Consider the following 27,552-nt stretch of genomic DNA (forward strand, 5'->3'; position numbering starts at 1 on the left):
CAATGTGTATGTACAATGATGATGATGATGATGATAATGATGATGATGATGATGTGTGTAAATGACTATGATTGAGAAACGCATGCTTCTGTCTACAAGTGAGAGTTTGTGTGTAATGTCTGTTTGATGTAGATGTAACAAAAAACTTGAAAAAAAAAACAATATAAAAAAAAAAAAAAAAGGAGTTAAGGTCTATTCTCTGATGCACTATTTTCTTGTATTTAATTGTCTTTGCTGCAAAGTGTCAAACTTACACAACTAATTTATATTTATAATTATGTCAAAGGTCTGGAATTAGATATAAATCATGATGAAATATTAGCAACAATAGATAAACTGATATGCGTATACGCTTCAAGTATATAGCAATCAGAGACAGGCGATATAGCTACATGTATATATTGTTGCATGAACGAGTGGTATATTTCAACGTAATTAATATCGTACTACAGATTAGTGTAACCCGGTCAATATTTGACCATTGGATCCTTAGTTAGTTATCATCATGTCCTAGCTCAGTGACTATAATACTAGCATGCTAATCCAGTGTCTTAACTTAATAATATAATGTCTTAATGTTGTAACCTGCGATGTCTAAACTTAATAACCTACGATGTTTTAACTTAATTACCTACGATGTCTTACTTAATTACCTACCATGTCTAACCTAGTAACCTACCATGTCTAACTTAATTACCTACGATGTCTTACTTAGTAACCTACGATGTCTAACTTAGTTACCTGCGATGTCTAAACTTTATAACCTACGATGTCTTAAGTTAATAACCTACGATGTCTAAATTAATTACTTACGATGTCTAACTTAGTTACCTACGATGTCTAACCTAGTAACCTACCATGTCTAACTTAATGACCTACGATGTCTAAACTTAATAACCTACGATGTCTTAAGTTAATAACCTACGATGTCTAAATTAATTACCTGCGATGTCTAAACTTAATAACCTACGATGTCTAAATTAGTTACCTGCAATGTCTAAACTTAATTACCTACGATGTCTTCCTTAGTAACCTACCATGTCTAACTTAGTTACCTACGATGTCTAACTTAGTTACCAACGATGTGTTAACATAATTACTTACAATGTCTAACTTCAAATTCATTTATTGACTTTGAGCTTTACAGCTCATCAGTATGTTCACAATACATATAAATACAGTGGCAGACACTGCAATAACGCAGTGGAGAATGGACAAAAAATGCATGTAGTTACATATATTTTAACATTATATCATGCTATTCCTCAACTGGGTGGCATCATATATATATTTACTTAACATAGTTAATTCTTTAACGTTCGTTGTGCTTAATAATTGAATCAGCTTGAAAACAGATGGTTTTTTCCAGTAGTACAATTTTATACGTCTTTCTCTTAAAACTTGATAAAATGGACAAATGAACAAAAAATGGTATTCGTCTTCAATATCTTCAGAGTTACAAATTCTGCATATACGTTCATTTCTTACAATGTTTCGATATCTCCCGGTTTCAATATACAGCGTATGCGCTGATAAACGTAACCTAGTTAGAGCAATTCTATTTCGCTTTGGAATATATTTACATAAATATTGTTGTAATGTTAAATTATCAACTAAATGTCTATACAAAAAACATTTCGAGGAATTCTCTAATAATTCAAACAATTCTTGCCGTGCGTTATCAAAGATTCTCTGTTTAATAATTGGCAGGGCTTCAGACGAGTTCACATTATTTTGATTCAGCCACACTTCGCCAAGACCGAGTGAAAAAAGTTTGTCTTTCACAAAAGTTACCCAATTAAAAACAGTATTTCGCTTTGGCATATACATGAGTTCATCATAGGCAGTTTTAAGAACACAGTTCTTAGTATTTAAAAGCTTGAACCAGTACTTAATTAAATTATAGTGTCTGGTATGTACAATCGGAAATCTACCCAATTCAAAATAGATCATTACATTACATGTTGACTTCTTAACACATAATATCCTTTTGCAAAATTCCAGGTGAACTTTCTCAATATCTATGCCTTTGCACGAGCCCCATACCTCAGATGCGTAACACAGTATACTGGTAACATATGTGTCAAAAAGTTTAATCAAAGTATGGCAGTTTAAATTCATATTTTTACATTTTGTATATAAGGCAAATACTGACTTTCGACCTTGCCCGGATAATTGCTTTTGTACAATATTAAATTTATTGTTCCATTTAAAATCAATACCTAGATAAGTAAACTGTTCAACGACTTCTATTTTTTTTCTATCGAAGAACCATTCCTCGTTATTTCGTAAGCGGCCTCCATTTCTAAAGACAACAATCTTAGTTTTTGCCGTATTAACGGTCAATTTCCATGAGTTCGCATATATAGACAAACTATTTAACATATTCTGTAGCTCATTGGCTGATTCTGCAAGTAGCACCAAATCATCCGCATACATTAATAAAAAGAGACTGAGTTCTCCAAAATCATACGGTTTAACACCGTTAGCAATAAAGTCATTTTCAAAGTCATTTACATACATTGAAAACATAATTGGGGATAAAATTTCCCCTTGGGCGAGACCCATGTTGTTTGCAAAAAAATCGGAACATCTTCCCTTAGATGAGACACATGTCTTAACTTTTTTATACATGGCTTTCAAAATTGATAACAGCCTTCCTCGAACTCCTAATTTTGACAATTTATACCACAATTTACAACGATCGACGGAGTCGAACGCTTTCTTATAGTCAACAAAACAACAATATAAACGTTTACTATCATTTAGAGATTTTGTAATAATGGCATGAAGCGCGAAAATGGCGTCAACCGTACTTGTTCCAGGACGAAAACCAAACTGTGCATCTGTGATAATGTCATTCGACTCCGACCAGTCTACTAGTCTTTTATTCAGTACAGATGTAAAAAGTTTCGCCATACAGCTCAGGAGACTTATTCCACGATAATTATTAGGATCGTTTTTATCACCTTTTTTAAACACCGGGACCATCACCGCTTTAGACCATTCTTCAGGGAAACATCCAGAGTTAAATACATTATTAAAAATAGTATGTAAGGCTTGTAGTAAAATGTCACCAGCTTCAATAAAATATTCGTTTAGTAAACCATCTAGACCATGCGCTTTTTCTCGTTTTAGACGCTTGATAGCACATTTAATTTCGTCTGTAGATATACTACGGTCAAGTTCATCAAACACAGTGTTCCTATCAACATTTTCTTCTACATAATCATTATCCGACGGGTCGAGATTCGTGGCTACCTCCTTGAAGTGATTAAAAAATTCATCCAACGACACATTTGAAACAGTGGATTTTGTACTTGAGAATTTTTTATAAAAATAACGTGGATTGGTTTTCTGTAAGTGTTCCATCATATCTCCCTCGACCTTCCTATATTGCCTTTTACATGCGGCTTCAGAACGTTTGTATTCCCGTTTCCTTCGTATTAAAAGATCATGGGTTTCATCACATTTATTTCTGTTAAAATTATTCAATGCAGTCAGGTATGCCATACAAAGTCTTAGCAACCTACGATGTCTTAATTTAGTTACCTGTTATGTCTTAACTTAGTAACCTGCAATGTCTTAGCTTAGTTACCTACGATGTCTAAATTAATTACCTACGATGTGTNGGTGTTCCTATCAACATTTTCTATTATCCGGCGGGTCGAGATTCGTGGCTACCTCCTTGAAGTGATTAAAAAATTCGTCCAACGACACATTTGAAACAGTGGATTTTGTACTTGAGAATTTTTTATAAAAATAACGTGGATTGGTTTTCTGTAAGTGTTCCATCATATCTCCCTCGACCTTCCTATATTGCCTTTTACATGCGGCTTCAGAACGTTTGTATTCCCGTTTCCTTCGTATTAAAAGATCATGGGTTTCATCACATTTATTTCTGTTAAAATTATTCAATGCAGTCAGGTATGCCATACAAAGTCTTAGCAACCTACGATGTCTTAATTTAGTTACCTGTTATGTCTTAACTTAGTACCTTGTGACGTCTTAACTTGGTTACATACGATGTCTAAATTAATTCCCTACGATGTTTTCACTTAATTACCTACGATGTGTTCATTTAATTACCTACGATGTGTTCACTTAATCACCTACGATGTCTAACTTAGCAACCTATGATGTCTTAATTTAGTTACCTGTTATGTATTAACTTAGTAACTTGTGACGTCTTAAGTTGGTTACCTACGATGTCTAAAATAATTAACTACGATGTGTTCACTGAATTACCTGCGATGTCTAACTTAGCAACCTACGATGTCTTAATTTAGTTACCTGTTATGTCTTAACTTAGTAACTTGTGACGTCTTAACTTGGTTACCTACGATGTCTAAATTAATTACCTACGATGTGTTCACTTAATCACCTACGATGTCTAACTTAGCAACCTACGATGTCTTAATTTAGTTACCTGTTATGTCTTAACTTAGTAACCTACGATGTCTTTAACTTAGTTACCTACGATGTCTATCTTAACTACCTACGATGTCTTAACTAAGTAACCTTCAATGTCTTAACTTAGTAACCTACGATGTCTTAGCTTAGTTACCTACGATGTCTAAATTAATTACCTACGATGTCTAACTTAGCAACCTGCGATGTCTTAATTTAGTTACCTGCGATGTCTTAACTTAGTAACCTGCGATGTCTTAACTTTGTTAACTTCGATGTCTTAACCTAGTAACCTGCGATGTCTTAATTTAGTCAACTACGATGTCTAAACTAAGTAACCCACGATATCTTAACTTAGTAAGCTACGATGCCTCACTTACTAGTTTACAATGACTTATCTTAGTAACCTGCAATGTGTTAACTTAGTAAGCTACGAGGTATAACTTAGTAACCTACAATGCCTTAACGTAGTTATTTGTCATGTCTTAACTTAGCAACCTGCGGTGTGTTAACTTAGTAACCTACGATGTCTTAAATTGGTTACCCACGATTTCCTAACTTAGTAACCTACAATGTCTAACTTAGTTACCTACTATGTCTAACCTAGTTACCTACGATGTAACTTAGTAACACGCGATGTCTTACTGAGTTACCTACGATGCCTTGACTTTGTTACCCACGATGTCTTAACTTAGTTACGTACGATGTCTTTACTTAGTAAACTACGATGTCGTATCCTAGTAACTTACAATGTCTTATCTTAGTTACCAACCAAACATGTCTAACTTAGTAACCTACGATGTGTTAACTTAGTAGCCTTCAATGTCTTAACTTAGTTACGTACGATGTCTTAACTTAGTTATCTACGATGTCTTATCATAGTAACCGACAATGTCTTAACATAGTAACCAAGGATGTCTTAACTTAGTTACGTACGAGGTTTAACCTTGTTACCTACGATGTCTAACTTAGTCATTTACAATGTCTTAACTTATTTACCTACGATGTCTAACTTTGTTACCCACGATGTCTTAAAACGGTTACTAACCATCTCTAACTTAGTAACCTAAGTTGTCTAACTTAGTAGCCTACAGTGTCTTAACTTAGCTACCTACGATGTCTAACCTAGTTACCTACGATGTCTAACTTAGTTAACTACCATGTCTAACCTAGCTTCCCATGATGTAACTTAGTAACACGCGATGTCTTATGAGTTACCTACAATGCCTTAACTTAGTTACCAACGATGTCTTAACTTAGTTGCGTACGATGTCTTAACTTAGTAAACTACGATTTCGTATCCTAGTAACTTATAATGTCTTAACATAGTAACCAAGCAACCATGTCTAATTTCGTAACCTAAGTTGTCTAATTTAGTAACCTGCAATGTATTAACTTAGTTACGTACGATGTCTTAACTTAGTAATCTACGATGTCTTATCATAGTTACCTACAAAGTCTTAACATAGTAACCAAGAACTTCTTAACTTAGTTACGTACGAGGTCTTAACTTAGTAATCTACAATGTCTTAGCATAGTATTCAACCGTGTGTTAACAAAGTAACAAACCATGTCTTAACTTAGTTGTGTACGATGTCTTAACTTTGAAATCTACGATGTCTTAACTTAGTAATCTACGCTGTCTAACCTATTAACCTGTGATGCTTTAACTTAGTTACCTACGATGTCTAACCTAGTAACACGCGATGTCTTACTGAGTTACCTGCGATCCTACGAGCCTACATGGCAACTTAGGACCATTATATCACATACAATCGTTATTCTGGTGGCTGTCCCTTACCAGCCACCGTGTAATGATTTATTGTACATCTTATATAAGTTTCGATTTCTCTCTTCAGCGCCCCCTTTTTTAAACATGTAACAATGATAAAATCGTGAGGAGTTCCGAACAGACGTCAATAAATATTAGGGGTTTGTTTACGTGAGAAAAGGAATCGTCCCAATGTTGGATAGCGCCAAAAAAACCGTTGATTCGCCTGGAATTATTCCAGCAGCTCCATTCTTTCGATTTTTCATTTGTCAACGGCTTGACCATGCTGACCATTGTCCGTGTTGTGTACTGACGATATATCTGGTCAGTCAAATCACCACGAGAAATCACCATATGCCTTCAAGGTTAGATCAGTAGATTGTAACATATCGCACACAAAACTGACCGCACCGACTATGTCCGTCTGGGACTGGTCAGTTTTTCAAACACGAAACTGACCATCGGATGTCTCGACCATGTCTGTCTAGGTCCGTTGATCAAATTGTATTTGTTAGCTTGGATTTTGTTTTATTAGGTGACCTGGTGACCTGTTGAGATTGACTTTCGTCCGTTGTGCGTCGTCCGTCGTTCTTAAAGAATCACATTTTCAGGGGGCGGGGTCACAAGATACAAGTTAAAGTAAGTTTTGTTCAACTTCGCATATTTAAAACAATAAACTTTGGTTTGTACTGTAGTGCTATTCTTGCGACAAATATTGGATACAATTAAGACTGAACATGGATAAACAGCATGCATGCCATTACAACAGTCAAAAGACTTATTGAAACTTTCATGTGGATTTTCACCTATATTTCCATGGAATGATAACTGGCGTAAACAAATGTGGTCACTTACTGCAAAACCTGAAACACTAATAGTTGTTACTTCTTTTCAGAATCTATCTAGCAAAATTCCAACAATCTTCTTCCTCGGACTTTGCTAGAATAACCAACCCCCCTGCCTGGTCCAGAGATGCTTTATCCTAATTGTGGTTTTTATTACCCCTAGTAACCCATTCCCCACCCCTTCCCTTGGGGAGGGGGTATTGTTTTACTATGGTTTATATAGGTAATTCACATCTTTGAGTATATTGTATTGATTTTCGGTGGCAATTTGTTCATTCTTAGATGGAACTCATATCGTTTGATTGCAGTTCAACCATTCCCTCTTTAGGGGGTACATTTTACTTCATTGCAGTATTATTTTATAAATGTACTGATATCTTCTAGCTCTGTATAAATGTTGGTCACTCCCAAACATCATTTTGTGAAAGCCAGTCCATAGGCAGAATGTCATTTAGGGTTATATGTAATTTCATTCTTTTTCATATCAAAATTACATTTAGATATTGTATTTTAACTCAGGTGACCGTTAAAGCCCTACGGGCCTCTTGTTTTGTTATAACGTCCTCTCATTTTCCAAACATCGTATACTACGTACGCTCCTTGTTGTTTTGTAATAATATTTAATAATGTATCTATATATATTCATCTGTGTATGCATGCTATGTTTATGTTTTTTATGAGCATATTAGTTCATAAAAGGTCTGCATGATCATCTCAAAGTTGATTTCAGTCTACAACACGTGACAATGTTAGAGTGTGTTGGTTGGCTAACTATAGTGGTCCATGATTATACCACGTCCAAATTATGGACTAATACAAGTCTATCATGATACTATAGATTTTACGTCATGGGGGGCAGAAGCGGCAGCAAGTTCCAATTCCAATTATTTGTTGATGTAATGGATACAGCTTATTGGTATTACAATTCATGTATTTTGCACAATACAATGCCATACAAAGTCTAGTCTCGTTCAACCAGACTCTTGTTGTTTGAACAAGCTACGCCGAACAGAGATCAAGCGTCTGGTTGAACGAGACTATACAAAGTCAATATCAGGTTATATATAAATTCACCCATTTCAAAGGCAAGAGATGTGACCTAATTTCGAAGCCCCTAGATAACATAGTTTCGCAATAGTTTGTACATGGACGGCTGGCAGCGATAATAATGTTTTAACAGTTTTTGACGGAGGAAAGTATACTCTACATTTAAAAGCAACGGTGAATTCATCTTCTCCTTCAGTAGTACATACATGTATAGGACTTATACGACTATGCACAGCCTGCTTTTTGTATCTCCCTGTTTCAATTGTTAAAGAGTGTTAAGCGAAAACTGCAAATCGCTTTTTCGTATTTCAGCAATGTGATAAGGCTGTAGTTATCCCAATTTATGAAGCTTTCCCCAAGAAATATTGTACACATTGTGCATGGCAACATCAACAATAAATAGTCTACAGTCTACGACGAAGCGGAAAAAAAATGTCAACATGTTTTGCTTTAAAAGTATCATAAAAGCGTTGTTGGTAGTGGACAGAGGGTCAAATTACAGCTGACCACTGTCCGGAACAGTCAGACCGCGACAAAGCATCACCACACATAGTATCAAAAGGTCAATGCCCAATGGCTAACTGACCTTGTATTGTCGTCCTCACAACCACTGTGGAGGCCTCTGTCTGATTTTGTCCTTGTTTTATCTAATTATGTGTTGTACTTTCCCACGAGCCCAACGAGGGTTTGTGATAGTCGTCTAGAAACACAATATACTGCCTAAGTTTTAACTCACCGGGACCGTACGTCAGTAATTTCTTGCAAACGTCTCCTTCTCTTGGTCTGCCTGTTGAAAGCTAACCAGATTTAACTTCAAGCTTTCCTAGGTGGTGGGTATTCAAAATGGTGCAAGGGGTGTTAAGGGGAGGGCCAAAAGGGGGGTAATTAGAGCTTTATTTAAACAATATCTCCTCTAAACCTATGAGAAGGGAGGTTGGGATTCAACATTTTACAAACGGAGAGTCTGACCCGGGGTGCATGGTTGTTAATGTGGAGAGAAAACCAAGCTACCGGTTGGGCAGGTAACCCAATACCGTGTTATGTCCGATCTCGGAGTCGAACCCCGGCAGTTTTGGTGAAAGGCTAGTGCGCTATCCACTGTGCCGCACTAAAATACAGTGATCGATACCTTTTCCTGTGTTTACAGATATGCCTGCCGCAGTGCTATCACCATTCCAACGGGAAAAACTCAGATACTACTTCAACTTTTTTGGTAAGTAATACCAAGTGTTTATCAGCCACAGTTTGTCGATTAAGACATCTGTAGTGATGAAGGAAAATACATCTAAAGAAACAATCGGAATACATGTCTTCGTGTAGGAAATAGTGCTGATTTCGCTCTAAATGTGTACCATTCACTCGTGAACATGCATAAAGATAATCGTTAACTAAAATTGTATTGAGTTGTTTATTAGCCATGCGGCTCATAGGCATATTATTACAACATTTATATAATGATAACAATAGAATAATCCTGTAGAATAATATGACATCACATTGTACAGGATTTGTGAAAAAAAAACTTCTATACTGACAGTATCTACATGGAAGTATTAATAGAATCCATCCCTAATGTGAGGTATGGATAAGGTAATTCAAACCCAAGGGATAAAGTATTGAGCAGGAGACCCGAGGCTTTGCCGAGGGTCTTTGGCTCAATATTTTAACCCGAGGGTTTGAATGACCTTATCATTACCTCACATCTGGATTCTATTTTAGCACCGCCGGAAATGCGGATATCTCGGTCTAGTATGCAAGAATATCCTGTACAGGTCAATCACACTTTTCTATTGGAATACTTTTATAAAATTGAGTATAGGCATTATGTATGCGATTACATTATTCTATTTAAATATATATATAAAGTGGAAAATGGACAGTATAATAGAATCCATCCCTGATGTTAGGTATGGATAATATAATTCAAACCCAAGGGATAAAATGTTGAGTAGGAGACCCGAGGCTTTGCCGAGTGTCTTTTGCTCAATATTTTATCCCGAGGGTTTGAATTATCTTATCCTTACCTCACATCAGGGATGGATTCTATTTCTTGCTGATTACCTAAAACCAATATAACAGCTACTCTTCTAGTAAAGTTGTAAACTGTCCGCGCATTTCTCATTTGCAAATGCAGCACGGATGACAATGACGTCAATGACCCTGACTGACCAACACGTTATAAAATGACGTCACGAACAATAGCGTGACCCCGAAAGGTCACGATAATTCCCCCGCCAACCAGCGCGTGTAAGCGATCTAGACCCGTGGTTTTGATAGAATTTTCCAGCACCGCCGGAAATGCGGATATCTCAGTCTAGTATACAAGAATATATGATTTGGCATTTATAATTAGTATAACTAATTTAAATAATCCCAAAACCGCCTGTCCAGTCCCTGTAGTCTTGACTACGGTTATTGCAAGATTTCAGACCGGGGATTTCGGTGTGAACGTTTTATTGGAGTGTGTATGTTTATGACTAAATGTCTCCATTTTAACACAGATGCCGACGGCGATGGTCATCTAATGAAAAAAGACCTCCCCGTCTTATTCAAGGTAAGGCTGACAAATTAACATCTTGTCGGGGTTTCTGATAATAATCGTACTCTTAAACTAAGCGATCTTCAGATAAAAATGACAATTTCAATTTAGTATGAAATAAGTTTCTGTTTCTAAAAAATGAAATCTGCCAACAAGGCTACGTCACTGTGTATAATCTAAACTCCACAACGAACTTACATTGTAATATTCTGTAGTTATAACGAAGTTCAATATTTACATACTCAGAACTGAAGTCTTATAGTCGTAAGAATAGCTCTTCTGAGCTAAAGTTGCATTGTTACAAACACGACTCTAAATAAAAATTATTGTATCTTGTATTTTGTATAACGAAATTGTACTGGCATTGTGCCAAAACCTCCTGGGACCTGGTTACATCTGTAAAAGTAGTGTACTCTGAGAAGCATGACGTATATAAGTACACAGAAAAATATGACGTTCACTGTATAGTATAACGATCGACACGGCTCACGTTTCTTACACAAGAAACCATGACGATTAAGTATCGCAAATCAATATGCAAAGAAAACTTGTTTCTGTTGACGACAGAAAATCCTTGAGTACACGGGATGGGCGGAAAACTCCCCAGCGGCGACAGAACTTTACGAGGTCCACGAGACTTTCTTCGAGGTGTTGTACGAAAAGACTGACGTCCAAAAAGGTATGTGCACGTGACTTATGTAGTTACCTATGTAGTTGTATATTCCTATGAAGGTGTACAGACGATGGCTGCCCTCTCTACTTTATCCGCGTTTATTTTGCTCATGCAGGTTTACATTAAATGTATACTGGTGTTTTCAAGAGAGGATGCTTACACAACAAAAGCGCCCGTTTGACCCTGATCCGACATGACGTCAATGTTATTTTATCTGTCACTAAACTTTGTTTATCGCGACAATGCCTTTGTGCTTATAAATAGAACATCCGGAAACCTGAAACTTATATCTTATATCAGAATCCTCTGTGAATGGATGTGTTTAGTTCTGCATCCGCCTGTTAATAATGTTAGCTGTACAAGTCGAGGTGTGTGAGGACCCGACACGCTCTACAAGTCGAGGTGTGGGAGGACCCGACACGCTCTACAAGTCGAGGTGTGGGAGGACCCGACACGCTCTACAAGTCGAGGTGTGTGAGGAACCGACACGCTCTACAAGTCGAGGTGTGTGAGGACCCGCCACGCTCTACAAGTCGAGGTGTGTGAGGCCCCGACACGCTCTACAAGTCGAGGTGTGTGAGGACCCGACCCGCTCTACAAGTCGAGGTGTGTGAGGACCCGACCCGCTCTACAAGTCGAGGTGTGTGAGGACCCGACACGCTCTACAAGTCGAGGTGTGTGAGGACCCGACACGCTATCAGGTGTAATCTGTATAAATCACAAACACATCGACTCGGGTAAACCAGGCTTCAGATTTATTATGATGCACTAAGAGTACACGTACCTGTTATATACTGTCCAGTGTTACTACAAAGGTTTATGTCATGTTACATTGTCGATTATGTCCATTAATAACAGTGATTTTTTTTACATATATATAATTATCAATATATCGAAGACTAAGAATTAACGTGTTGTATTGTAAAGCTAACAAGTCTTGTCGTTATTCATTAAAACTCGATGCCTACATGACGTAAAACTTCTATGACGCACAGAACGTCTAGTGTGTCAAACACCCGACTGACCTTGATAAAACGTTTACTTAGTAATTGCCAAACACCCGTCCGACCTTGACAGAAAGTTGTTTTTAACCGGAATTAACAACTAAACCCAGGGTCACTCGGTCGCCCGGTATCTGTTACATCATATCGAAATGTGTCGCTAATAGCCGATCGTTTTGTGCAGATACACGCATATCTGGAGGTTTGTGCGAAATTATCAGTCGGGGAATGTTTACACGAAACGCAATGTTACTACATGCATTGTCTGTCATATTTAATTTATTTCGGAAATCAGGGCCACAGTGCCAGTTAATTATACACTGAATAGGCAAAGGGATTGGACACAAGTTCTTACAATTTACTAAGCCCTCTCCCAGATATTCATACTTCCTACACCATTAGGATTCCGCTAACATGCTGTTCTCAGCTCAAACGATGAGATTAATTTTTCTGCAGATATGTGGGTCATTAAATGACAATATTAACATATATGTAAGTATGATAACAACAGTATGTCCTATATCTCATGACATTTCCGGTGATATTTGTTATGAACTTTTGTTAAAAACAAGCCTAAGTTTATCATTTCTATGATACAACGCGATGTGTACTCTGTCACCGAGGTCAAACAGGGAAATTGTGTAATCGTTTCTTTTGAAGTACGCATGGCCGAATGAAAAGTCTACAGTGTTACGCTAACGCTTAGCAAATTATTTACGCTTAGTAGGGGTCTGAAAGGGTGGCGCATTCGATAACGCTCTCGTCTTTCACCAATGCGTCCAGGGTTCGATTCCCCCGGCGGACGTGAAGAGTTATGTTGTCACCTGCCCGACCACGTGGGTTTTCTCAAGGTACTCCGGTTTCCTCTCATATCAAACCCACGCGTGGTAACATACGGTCCAACTAGTGTGTTTATTATAAATTGAATAACTTGTTTCATAAATATAATTGGCACAAAAAATGGAAAGATCGTCAAATTCGCAGGGAGGATTTTTTTCTTCTAAGAGAAATACTAAGATGCGGATTAGAGACAAAGTAATTCCGGGCAAAAAAATACAATAAATTAAAGAAAAAAACCATAAAATGCAGCCATCCATTACAAATGTACTTCATGCTTCTCATTAAAAATAACTGTATTATATGAATTCCACGACACGTACCAACACAAATCTATAATATAATTCTATTATTTCTTTATCAGATAGGGTTGAGATTGACGATTGGATGTCGTTATGGGAACACATGATACCCGGATGTATGGGAATGCATAATTTCCCAATTTGGCTCCGCCTACTTCCGAGGTCTCTGTTCCGGGTCATGGACACAAACGACGACGGGTTAATTAACGCGAATGAGATACAACACTTCTATGAGTCGTTTGTTAAGATTCCCGAGAAGGAGGTTGGTGACCTGGCCACCCGTGCCTACAACGAGATGACGGACGTGAGTTGCGTATTTCACATCTTATGTTACAATATTTATTTTGTATGCGTCGAGCCATAAAACATTCATTATAAATTTATAGATAAAATTACAGGAATGTTTGAGGAGTTGTCGAATAGCCGCCGTTCTATGTGATTAAAGTATGTTGTAGTGGTCAAACCAGTATGGAAGTCCGGAGTTCCACGATGTGTTTAACGGGGTTAAAAGGGGTAGGAAAAATACATGTCTAAAAAACGAAATTTGGGGATTGGTGTTCCAGAAACGTAGAACGCTCCTCTGGACCTGCCACTGTATTGAATATGCGTGCATGTTATGTTTACATTTCAAAACACAAACCGTGTAACCATTTTTATTACGTTTACTTTATGATTTCTTGTTAGCAAAGACATCGTTTTTTATAGATGTGACAGAGAAGGGTGGGGATGGAGGGATTACGAACAAATTATATCTGTAATATTTTTAGATACATTTCGGTCTTAAAGAAAACGACTAAACAGAATTCTTTATTTTTTGAAAATTTAGTCCATTTTTTTTAAAATTTAGTCCTTTTTTTGAAAATTTAGTCAATTATTGAAAATTTACAAACAATCTGTTATAACTGGTTTCACCGAAATTTAATTTGTTTTGCAGTTTGGACGGTACCCATTGACACTAGAAGGATATGAGCAAATCTTTGCCAATTTCCTGTTGGGGAGGACAAAGTACGGGCCAGGTAGATTCATTTTCGGCTGTTTCGAACACTCTGCTGAAGAGCAGGCTGGTCTAATATCCGGTCCACCGAAGGAGGGAACCGTCCTTGATGTAACTACCAAAAGCCTTCGAAGGTCAGGTGACGCAATTAGAACTCCAATGCGCATGTACCGGAAGGAGTAATGATCAAAGTTAAAAACAAATATGATATGCATTATTATCGAGATTAAGAGATTCACAAGGCAGCATGTTACATGTATGAGACTTGTTACCTCGGCGATGAATAAAGTTCCATACTTATACATAAATGTATAAAGACATTTCCTAACACTTACATATGATAACCAACTACATATACAGAGCGAGTGTAATAAGCATGATAATGGTTTCCTCCATCTCATCTGAAAGGTGAAATATACTCAATGTCGAGTTCTCACATCAGCAATGTATATAATATAGCGATCTTTGCTAAGGTATCGTGAGTTGTAGGGTACATACATCATTTATATACGCATTTAGACTCATTTACATACTAATTTGCATATCATTAACATACTAATTTACATACTCATTTACGTATCATTTACATACTCATTTACGTATCATTTACATACTCATTTACATACTTATTTACGCACCATTTACATACCCATTTAAAAACTTAAATATACTTGTTTTATCACTTATATATCACATACAATAATGAAATATTTCAGATGTGATTTCATCGCCAAACCACGCAACTCTTCAATGATGATATACATATAAATAAATACACAAGGGCAACAATGAAGACTGAAAGGAATAACCTGATAAGGGAAGTCACGCTACATGCTTGGAGAAGTATTTGGATGCTTATTTTTTTTTAAATGGGAGAATACTGAAAGTTAAAAAAAACCAGCTCGACGTGGAACTCTTCTTCGCGACAATAACTGACGCATTGGTATGTGTTGCCTTAATTACACAATGATTAATATTGTTGGCTTTCCATCAGCTGAAAAACGTTGTACAGATATATAAGTTTAACATTTCAATCATAAGCTACGTTTAAGTTGTTCTCGTCAATATTATCTGGGTCTATCACGTATGGCCGCTAAAGCCCCTTGTGCCTTTTGTTTATATTGAATGACTTGTTAAATGTTTCGTTAAGTTTTTGAGTTACGTTATAATAAAACTATACAGTATTCACTTGTAATAATTACAAGAGTTTGTTTTGTTTTGTCTGTTGGATGCGATTTGTACAAAATTCACAACTTAAAAATATTATGGGTTTCAAATAGACTGTTATTCAGGGAGAAAATCATATGTCTTTGGTATCTAAATGGAAACAATTAAAAAGAAAACGACATGAATAAAATATTTTAAAATCGTATTCAATCTTGGTGACAAGACTTAGAGATACCGTAACCGCTTCGAACTTTCGGAGCCAAATGCCATTTTCTAACGTTGTGTTTAACCCTTTCACTCTTAGGTAACTTTAGTAGACTCTACCATGCATTGATGTGGATGAGTTCATTATGGTCTTCAGTGGTGAAAGGGTTAAGCTTAAATGGCAGGTTTATAACACGTTCAAACACATTTCTTACATCAACACGCTTACACCTGCACGATAAGTACCTAACCAACGAACATTGTATTTGTTATACTTATCAACATCTTCTAACGAGTTTATCGGTAGTCTACATATATTTAGTGTGTCTTTACACAGCAGACTTTCGACTTGTGTGTACTTAATGCTTAACAAATTATGTAAGCAAATATATAAACATCTTAATCATGGTCTTATCTGCGTTTTATCATGAAGGCGGATACACATTTACATTTTTCATGTACATTTGTGCAAGTACTTTTTATGCTGAAGTACTGACTTTGCTATAATATTTCCACATAAGCATTGTTTTATAGTTTAATTCTGATTCCTTGTTACTGCATATATGGAAAACAGCAAGGTAGTGGGACAGGGATCCTTAATGAAGCTACGGTGAGGTTACTGTATATATGGAAAACAACAGTGTAGTGGGACAGGGATCCTTAAGGGAATTAAGGGGAGGTTACTGTATATATGGAAAACAACAGCGCAGTGGGACAGGGATCCTTAAGGGAGTTAAGAGGAGGTAACTGTATATATGGAAAACACAGTGCAGTGGGACAGGGATCCTTAAACAAAATGTGAAAGACGAGGTCGATATAAAGAAACCTTCATTTGAACATAAACAGGGAGAAAAATGAACAAAGCCGTACGGAATAACAAAAGCATTCAACATGGTAGCAAATACATCCACTTCACGGAAAGTTGATAAAGTGACTAACCGGTAAAAACGTCCAGGTACTACATACACTACTAAACACGTCCTATAGGTACTATATACACAACTAAACACGTCCTATAGGTACTATATACACAACTAAACACGTCCTATAGGTACTATATACACAACTAAACACGTCCTATAGGTACTATATACACAACTAAACACGTCCTATAGGTACTATATACACAACTAAACACGTCCTATAGGTACTATATACACAACTAAACACGTCCTATAGGTACTATATACACAACTAAACACGTCCTATAGGTACTATATACACAACTAAACACGTCCTATAGGTACTATATACACAACTAAACACGTCCTATAGGTACTATATACACAACTAAACACGTCCTATAGGTACTATATACACAACTAAACACGTCCTATAGGTACTATATACACAACTAAACACGTCCTATAGGTACTATATACACAACTAAACACGTCCTATAGGTACTATATACACAACTAAACACGTCCTATAGGTACTATATACACAACTAAACACGTCCTATAGGTACTATATACACAACTAAACACGTCCTATAGGTACTATATACACAACTAAACACGTCCTATAGGTACTATATACACAACTAAACACGTCCTATAGGTACTATATACACAACTAAACACGTCCTATAGGTACTATATACACAACTAAACACGTCCTATAGGTACTATATACACAACTAAACACGTCCTATAGGTACTATATACACAACTAAACACGTCCTATAGGTACTATATACACAACTAAACACGTCCTATAGGTACTATATACACAACTAAACACGTCCTATAGGTACTATATACACAACTAAACACGTCCTATAGGTACTATATACACAACTAAACACGTCCTATAGGTACTATATACACAACTAAACACGTCCTATAGGTACTATATACACAACTAAACACGTCCTATAGGTACTATATACACAACTAAACACGTCCTATAGGTACTATATACACAACTAAACACGTCCTATAGGTACTATATACACAACTAAACACGTCCTATAGGTACTATATACACAACTAAACACGTCCTATAGGTACTATATACACAACTAAACACGTCCTATAGGTACTATATACACAACTAAACACGTCCTATAGGTACTATATACACAACTAAACACGTCCTATAGGTACTATATACACAACTAAACACGTCCTATAGGTACTATATACACAACTAAACACGTCCTATAGGTACTATATACACAACTAAACACGTCCTATAGGTACTATATACACAACTAAACACGTCCTATAGGTACTATATACACAACTAAACACGTCCTATAGGTACTATATACACAACTAAACACGTCCTATAGGTACTATATACACAACTAAACACGTCCTATAGGTACTATATACACAACTAAACACGTCCTATAGGTACTATATACACAACTAAACACGTCCTATAGGTACTATATACACAACTAAACACGTCCTATAGGTACTATATACACAACTAAACACGTCCTATAGGTACTATATACACAACTAAACACGTCCTATAGGTACTATATACACAACTAAACACGTCCTATAGGTACTATATACACAACTAAACACGTCCTATAGGTACTATATACACAACTAAACACGTCCTATAGGTACTATATACACAACTAAACACGTCCTATAGGTACTATATACACAACTAAACACGTCCTATAGGTACTATATACACAACTAAACACGTCCTATAGGTACTATATACACAACTAAACACGTCCTATAGGTACTATATACACAACTAAACACGTCCTATAGGTACTATATACACAACTAAACACGTCCTATAGGTACTATATACACAACTAAACACGTCCTATAGGTACTATATACACAACTAAACACGTCCTATAGGTACTATATACACAACTAAACACGTCCTATAGGTACTATATACACAACTAAACACGTCCTATAGGTACTATATACACAACTAAACACGTCCTATAGGTACTATATACACTACTAAACACGTCCTATAGGTACTATATACACTACTAAACACGTCCTATAGGTACTATATACACAACTAAACACGTCCTATAGGTACTATATACACAACTAAACACGTCCTATAGGTACTATATACACAACTAAACACGTCCTATAGGTACTATATACACAACTAAACACGTCCTATAGGTACTATATACACAACTAAACACGTCCTATAGGTACTATATACACAACTAAACACGTCCTATAGGTACTATATACACTACTAAACACGTCCTATAGGTACTATATACACTACTAAACACGTCCTATAGGTACTATATACACAACTAAACACGTCCTATAGGTACTATATACACAACTAAACACGTCCTATAGGTACTATATACACAACTAAACACGTCCTATAGGTACTATATACACAACTAAACACGTCCTATAGGTACTATATACACAACTAAACACGTCCTATAGGTACTATATACACAACTAAACACGTCCTATAGGTACTATATACACTACTAAACACGTCCTATAGGTACTATATACACTACTAAACACGTCCTATAGGTACTATATACACAACTAAACACGTCCTATAGGTACTATATACACAACTAAACACGTCCTATAGGTACTATATACACAACTAAACACGTCCTATAGGTACTATATACACAACTAAACACGTCCTATAGGTACTATATACACAACTAAACACGTCCTATAGGTACTATATACACAACTAAACACGTCCTATAGGTACTATATACACAACTAAACACGTCCTATAGGTACTATATACACAACTAAACACGTCCTATAGGTACTATATACACAACTAAACACGTCCTATAGGTACTATATACACAACTAAACACGTCCTATAGGTACTATATACACAACTAAACACGTCCTATAGGTACTATATACACAACTAAACACGTCCTATAGGTACTATATACACAACTAAACACGTCCTATAGGTACTATATACACAACTAAACACGTCCTATAGGTACTATATACACAACTAAACACGTCCTATAGGTACTATATACACAACTAAACACGTCCTATAGGTACTATATACACAACTAAACACGTCCTATAGGTACTATATACACAACTAAACACGTCCTATAGGTACTATATACACAACTAAACACGTCCTATAGGTACTATATACACAACTAAACACGTCCTATAGGTACTATATACACAACTAAACACGTCCTATAGGTACTATATACACAACTAAACACGTCCTATAGGTACTATATACACAACTAAACACGTCCTATAGGTACTATATACACAACTAAACACGTCCTATAGGTACTATATACACAACTAAACACGTCCTATAGGTACTATATACACAACTAAACACGTCCTATAGGTACTATATACACAACTAAACACGTCCTATAGGTACTATATACACAACTAAACACGTCCTATAGGTACTATATACACAACTAAACACGTCCTATAGGTACTATATACACAACTAAACACGTCCTATAGGTACTATATACACAACTAAACACGTCCTATATGTACTATTTACATAACTTAACACGTCCTATAGGTACCATATACACAACTAAACACGTCCTATAGGTACTATATACACAACTAAACACGTCCTATAGGTACTATATACACAACTTAACACGTCCTATAGGTAGTATATACACAAATAAACACGTCCTATCGGTACTTTATACACAACTAAACACTTTCTATAGGTACCATATACACAACTAAACGCGTCCTATAGGTAGTATATACACAACTAAACACGTCCTATAGGTATTATATACACAACTAAACACGTCCTATAGGTACTATATACACAACTAAGCACGTCCTATAGGTACTATATACACAACTAAACACGTCCTATAGGTAGTATATACACAACTAAGCACGTCCTATAGGTACTTTATACACAACTAAACACGTTCTATAGGTACTATATACACAACTAAGCACGTCCTATAGGTACTATATACACAACTAAACACGTCTTATAGGTACTATATACACAACTAAACACGTCCTATAGGTAGTATATACACAACTAAACACGTCCTATAGTTACTATATACACAACTAAACACGTCCTATTGGTACTTTATACACAACTAAACACGTCCTATAGGTACTAAATACACAACTGAACACGTCTTATAGGTACTATATACACAACTAACCCGTCTTATAGGTACTATATACACAACTAAACACGTCTTATAGGTACTATATACACAACTAAACACGTCCTATAAGTAGTATATACATAACTAAGCACGTCCTATAGGTATTATATACACAACTAAACACATCCTATAGGTACTATATACACAACTGAACACGTCTTATAGGTACTATATACACAACTAAACACGTCCTATATGTACTATATACACAACTAAACACGTCCTATTGGTAGTATATACACAACTAAACACGTCCTATAGGTACAATATACACAACTAAACACCTCCTATAGGTATTATATACACAACTAAACACGTCCTATTGGTACTATATACACAACTTAACACGTCTTATAGGTACTATATACACAACTGAACACGTCTTATAGTTACTATATACACAACTAAACACGTCCTATATGTAGTATATACACAACTTAACACGTCCTATAGGTACTTTATACACAACTAAACACGTCATTTAGGTACAATATTCACAACTAAACACGTCCCATAGGTACTATATACACAACTAAACACGTTCTATATACACAACAAAACACGTCTTAAAGGTACTATATACACAACTAAACACGTCTTATAGGTACTATATACACAACTAAACACGTCCTATAGGTATTATATACACTACTAAACACGTCCTATATGTACTATATACACTACTAAACACGTCCTATAGGTACTCTTATAGGTACTTTATACACAACTAAACACGTCTCATACGTACTATATGCACAACTAAACACGTCTCATAGGTACTATATACACAACTAAACACGTCTCATAGGTACTATATACACAACTAAACACGTCTCATAGGTACTATATACACAACTAAACATGTCTCATAGGTACTATATACACAACTAAACACGTCCTATTGGTAGTATATACACAACTAAACACGTCCTATAGTTACTATATACACAACTAAACACGTCCTATAGGTAGTATATACACAACTAAACACGTCCTATAGGTATTATATACACTACTAAACACGTCCTATATGTACTATATACACTACTAAACACGTCCTATAGGTACTATATACAAAACTAAACACGTCCTATAGGTACTATATACACAATTTAACACGTCCTATTGGTACTGTATACACAACTAAACACGTCCTATTGGTACTATATCAACTAAGCACGTCCTATAGGTAGTATATACACAACTAAACACGTCCTATAGTTACTATATACACAACTAAACACGTCCTATAGGTATTATATACACTACTAAACACGTCCTATATGTACTATATACACTACTAAACACGTCCTATAGGTACTATATACGCAACTTAACACGTCCTATAGGTACTATATACACAACAGGTACTTTATACACAACTAAACACGTCTCATACGTACTATATGCACAACTAAACACGTCTCATAGGTACTATATACACAACTAAACATGTCTCATAGGTACTATATACACAACTAAACACGTCTCATAGGTACTATATACACAACTAAACATGTCTCATAGGTACTATATACACAACTAAACACGTCCTATAGGTAGTATATACACAACTAAACACGTCCTATAGGTACTGTATACACAACTAAACACGTCCTATTGGTACTATATACACAACTAAGCACGTCCTATAGGTAGTATATACACAACTAAACACGTCCTATAGGTATTATACACACTACTAAACACGTCCTATATGTACTATATACACTACTAAACACGTCCTATAGGTACTCTTATAGGTACTTTATACACAACTAAACACGTCTCATACGTACTATATGCACAACTAAACACGTCTCATAGGTACTATATACACAACTAAACACGTCTCATAGGTACTATATACACAACTAAACACGTCCTATTGGTAGTATATACACAACTAAACACGTCCTATAGTTACTATATACACAACTAAACACGTCCTATAGGTAGTATATACACAACTAAGCACGTCCTATAGGTACTTTATACACAACTAAACACGTTCTATAGGTACTATATACACAACGAAGCACGTCCTATAGGTACTATATACACAACTAAGCACGTCCTATAGGTAGTATATACACAACTAAACACGTCCTATTGGTACTATATCAACTAAGCACGTCCTATAGGTAGTATATACACAACTAAACACGTCCTATAGGTACAATATACACAACTAAACACCTCCTATAGGTATTATATACACAACTAAACACGTCCTATAGGTACTATGTACACAACTTAACACGTCCTATAGGTACTATATATACAACTAAACACGTCCTATTGGTACTGTATACACAACTTAACACGTCCTATTGGTACTATATACGCAACTTAACACGTCCTATTGGTACTATATACACAGCTTAACACGTCCTATTGGTACTATATACACAACTTAACACGTTCTATTGGTACTATATACACAACTAAACACGTCCTATAGATACTATATACACAACTTAACCCGTCCTATAGGTACTATATACACAACTAAACACATCTTATAGGTACTATATACACAACTAAACACGTCTTATAGGTACTATATACACAACTAAACACGTCCTATATATACACAACTAAACACGTCCTATATGTAGTATACTAAACACGTCCTATAGGTACTATATACACAACTGAACACGTCTTATAGGTACTATATACACAACTAAACACGTCTTATAGGTACTATATACACAACTAAACACGTCTTATAGGTACTATATACACAACTAAACACGTCTTATAGGTACTATATACACAACTAAACACGTCCTATAGATACTATATACACAACTAAACACGTCCTATAGGTAGTATATACACAACTAAACACGTCCTATAGGTACTATATACACAACTAAACACGTCATATAGGTACACTTTTACAAACAATATTGTTTAGTTGCTAATATATATACGAGGACTTTAATTTCGCGAATGCGATTGCAAATTAAGTCGCGATTGTTTTTTACCCCGTGAATTTCTTTATAACGTTGCCAGAACATCCAGATTTCAAACGTCCCCGATACCATTTGAGTTGAGGTTACTAGGTCGAAACACAGTGTTGAAAAAAGTTCCATAGATACAATTTATCAGTTGCCAAAAATATCAGCTTGTTTGATATGGACAACTGCAGCAGATGAAATAATCAAAGCATACATAAAAATGAAACCATAACCACGGAAGGTAGCACATACCTTGGTATAGTAGCACGAAGTATTCATGCGGAGGCAAACCATGGAAGAGAGAAACTCCGACACCGCTGGTCAGTGTGTCTATATCATTAAATAGTTCAGAACAGTTGACATGCAAAAGTGTTATTACATTATTATTAATAAGTATTCAATATACTCCCTCACCTAAAACTGACATTAAAATTAATCAAATGCTAATACATTAGCAACCAATCGAAAGCGTTTGGTAGATCAATAACGTAGATGAGGGAAAGAGTACTAAAGTTAAAATCATTATGTATCTAGTATATGCAGTAGCACACTAGCTGCAATAAACAACAATTGATTTCCATAGGGAATTCATTGAAAGCCAGAAGGCCGTCAATTTCGGGCTGAGAGTGATACTTTATTCAATAAGATTCATCAGTTTGGAAATATGTGGTATCAAAGTTCTACAAACAATGAACGTATTAAACGTGTCGCAACGAGACAAATCAAAGAAGCAATCAAAATCAGGAAAATTCAGAGCATGAACAGAGACGAGGGAGTCACCAGCTGAGTCATCTGTATGACCCGATTCTGACATAACAGGGAAAGGGAACAGATCTACACCTACCGGTTATTCATCTGATGCAGTGTGCAACGCTTCCTATCGATACGCGAAAGTTCTCTGTTCGAGTGACATGAAAATATACAATTTCGTCACATCGTTGTACAGATCAAAGGTACAAATCGCTCGCTCATCAGTCATAGGTTGACAAAGGGACCAGTCGGTCTTGAAATGTTGCGACATGTTTAATACGTACATTGTAGGAAGTAAAACTTTGATATCAAGAGTGATTTAAGCATTGAACTGTTTTTGTATGGTATTTATGATCTATTTGAATGACACAGCTTTGCAAGCAAACAACATAATGCGCGCTAAATGTGTCATTTAAATTACGTTTTCTCTGCCTCTTATGTTCTTTTTTAACTGATAATTTATGTTTAAAATTCAAAATGCCCGACTTATCGACAGTCCACAAAATTTCTTTTAATAGTTTGAACAGCGTGTTTGTCGCGTGCTGATTGGCAAACAAACACTTCAATGTTATTCCACAAGTCAGGATAAATACAATTGCGTATGATATGTCTATAGGGTGATTTAAGTTTATCAATAGAACTCTGAGCTTAAAGTTAGATTTGAAATTGTTTCGATTTTTCTCCGGAACAAATTTAACGCATGGATAAATACAGTGAACACCGTAAATCTGACCTTGCCCTCCACGAGGGAGTTATTTTTGGAAGTTAATTCGAACTTTTCTCTTTGCTCATTTTGTGAACATCCAGACGTGAATTTATTTGTTGATTGTATGGATATCTGACTACAGTCTGTAGATTCTATAACAGCCTCGTTATTTGACATGTCGTCAAAAACTGAGGAAACAGTGGCTGCGAGACGCGTTTGAAGTGAGTGATCTTGCGACGGAGCACAGGGGTTCATTACAAATGTCTGAAATGTTTATGTGTGCTGTGACTCATATCAGTGGGTCCGAAACATATGTGTCAGTAGGTCTATAAAATATGTGTATTTCAGACATTTGTAACGAACCCCTGTTGATCAGTGCAGTGTAACAGACGATATTTTTGATAAATTGCGTGAGCGTTAAAATTGTTTCCATTTCCGGCATTGGTGATTTCAACCGATGTGCATTTTGTACGATGTTGCAGACCTTGGTCTTGTTTTTGTTGTAGTAAAAGTATTTTTTATTTTATTTTTTATTTTGCACATAAATTTACCATGAGATTGTCAAATCTCACAATGCCTAGCGATATTTCAGCAGCCGTCATGTTAATTTACATCGGATATTGTAGTTCCGGTCAGTGTTGTATTAATACACTAAGAATTATGTTTCGTGCTGCATGGTAATTAAAGTCCCATCAACGACACAGCTTCCAAAGAGGCTATATAGTGACAATGCCATGCAAATGTAAATACAATTGTTTTAACACTGTATACAGTTGACCACTGTTGACCTAATACTGACCAATGAAATAAATCGTTCGAAACTTTTTTCACTATGAATTGGGTACCAAGCATTGTAAAATCGAGGATTATTTGGCCGAGTAATGTCCCAAGGCCGAGACATACTCAACCCTTAAACATGGTAGTTGCTATTCCATGCATACCGTTCAGCATTTAAGATAATGGCAACAACTGGTTTACACGTTTTCAGCATTAAGCGACCGGACAGAATGCTGTGCTCGGTGCCTTCGACATGGCATTTCAATGAGGAAGCACACTAAAGTCGGTATCAGACCCACGCTATCACATGAAGGCAAATACATCAGCATATCCAGCCTCTGGCACACACACACATGCACGCTTACACAACAAACATGGAAACACGTCCTTAAATCACCTTAATTGTTGGTTTGGTTTTACTTTGTTTCATGTCCTATTCTCCGTATGTGTAAAGCGTGTACCATGTTTAAAAACTTTGGTATGTCTATGCCTGGGGACAGAACCCACTGCCTATCCCACTTTAGCGAACACCTAACACCAATGCCAAAAGTGAAGTATTGCCTCACAAGGTACTTCGAATCAAAACGTTTTATTTTAAGTTAAATGTTGCAAAAGCGCCAGCAGATCCATTGTGGTTTCTTTAATATCACCTTAACAGAAGACATAGAATGAAGACACATGACGCAGGCCCCCACATTGGTCGCCTTTTACGTCATTGTGTGGGATACGGAGGCAGATTCTTTCCCCGAACCTGAGGATAAACAAAATAAAACCAAATCGAGTGGTGTTGATTGAATTGATGGTGGGGTGTATGTTGATACTTCATGATCAATAGTACTAAGTCTAAGGCTATCCGAAACTTGTGTACAACGAAAAGGAAAGGAAAACCATGACAGAATACATTTCAGCAGCAAAGCAACGACCAGCCTCTGAGACTTACCTTCCGCCAGTCGACCACTTAATACGTTAAGTGTTCTTTGTGTTCGTATCGATTTAAGCCATACACAAGTCAAGAACTATAATAGTGAATAAAGATACATAATATTTGCCCCAAGAGGATATTGATGCATGCGCTTTAAATGCTATTTACGTAGTGTACGAGTCTTATACGCAGCATATTGTTTAGTTGTGCATCCAAACTTATAAGGATGTGCTTTGCGTAAAGGGTAAATAATGAAGCATGTCATTAATTTGATAGATTAAATGACGACACAACGAAACGTCTTTACCTATTATACACATTTGTCCATAGGTTTCTGTTACATAACATGACACAAATTTATTAAGATTCATTTACACAAAGATGGGGATAAAATATAGCCAGACAGTTCGTACATTAATCCTAAATATCTGGCTATTGTTTTATGGGGGTGGGGGTGGGGGGTGG

At 36.2% G+C, this 27,552-nt stretch overlaps 1 protein-coding gene across 1 annotated transcript in view; it reads left to right on the forward strand.

Moving 5' to 3' along the window:
* Window positions 1-15,621, forward strand: part of LOC110466913 (sarcoplasmic calcium-binding proteins I, III, and IV-like) — a 17,226-nt gene extending 1,605 nt beyond the window's left edge. The window contains exons 2-6 of the mRNA XM_021523706.1: window positions 9,221-9,286; window positions 10,575-10,627; window positions 11,180-11,291; window positions 13,488-13,729; window positions 14,360-15,621. Of these exons, the coding sequence (XP_021379381.1) occupies window positions 9,223-9,286; window positions 10,575-10,627; window positions 11,180-11,291; window positions 13,488-13,729; window positions 14,360-14,602 (714 nt within the window). The 5' untranslated portion in view covers window positions 9,221-9,222 and the 3' untranslated portion in view covers window positions 14,603-15,621. The remainder of the gene's footprint in view (window positions 1-9,220; window positions 9,287-10,574; window positions 10,628-11,179; window positions 11,292-13,487; window positions 13,730-14,359) is intronic.
* The last annotated feature ends 11,931 nt before the right edge of the window (window positions 15,622-27,552 follow it).

The sequence above is a fragment of the Mizuhopecten yessoensis genome, unplaced genomic scaffold (genome assembly GCF_002113885.1).
Source record: "Mizuhopecten yessoensis strain PY_sf001 unplaced genomic scaffold, ASM211388v2 scaffold11147, whole genome shotgun sequence".
Lineage (NCBI taxonomy): Eukaryota > Metazoa > Mollusca > Bivalvia > Pectinida > Pectinidae > Mizuhopecten > Mizuhopecten yessoensis.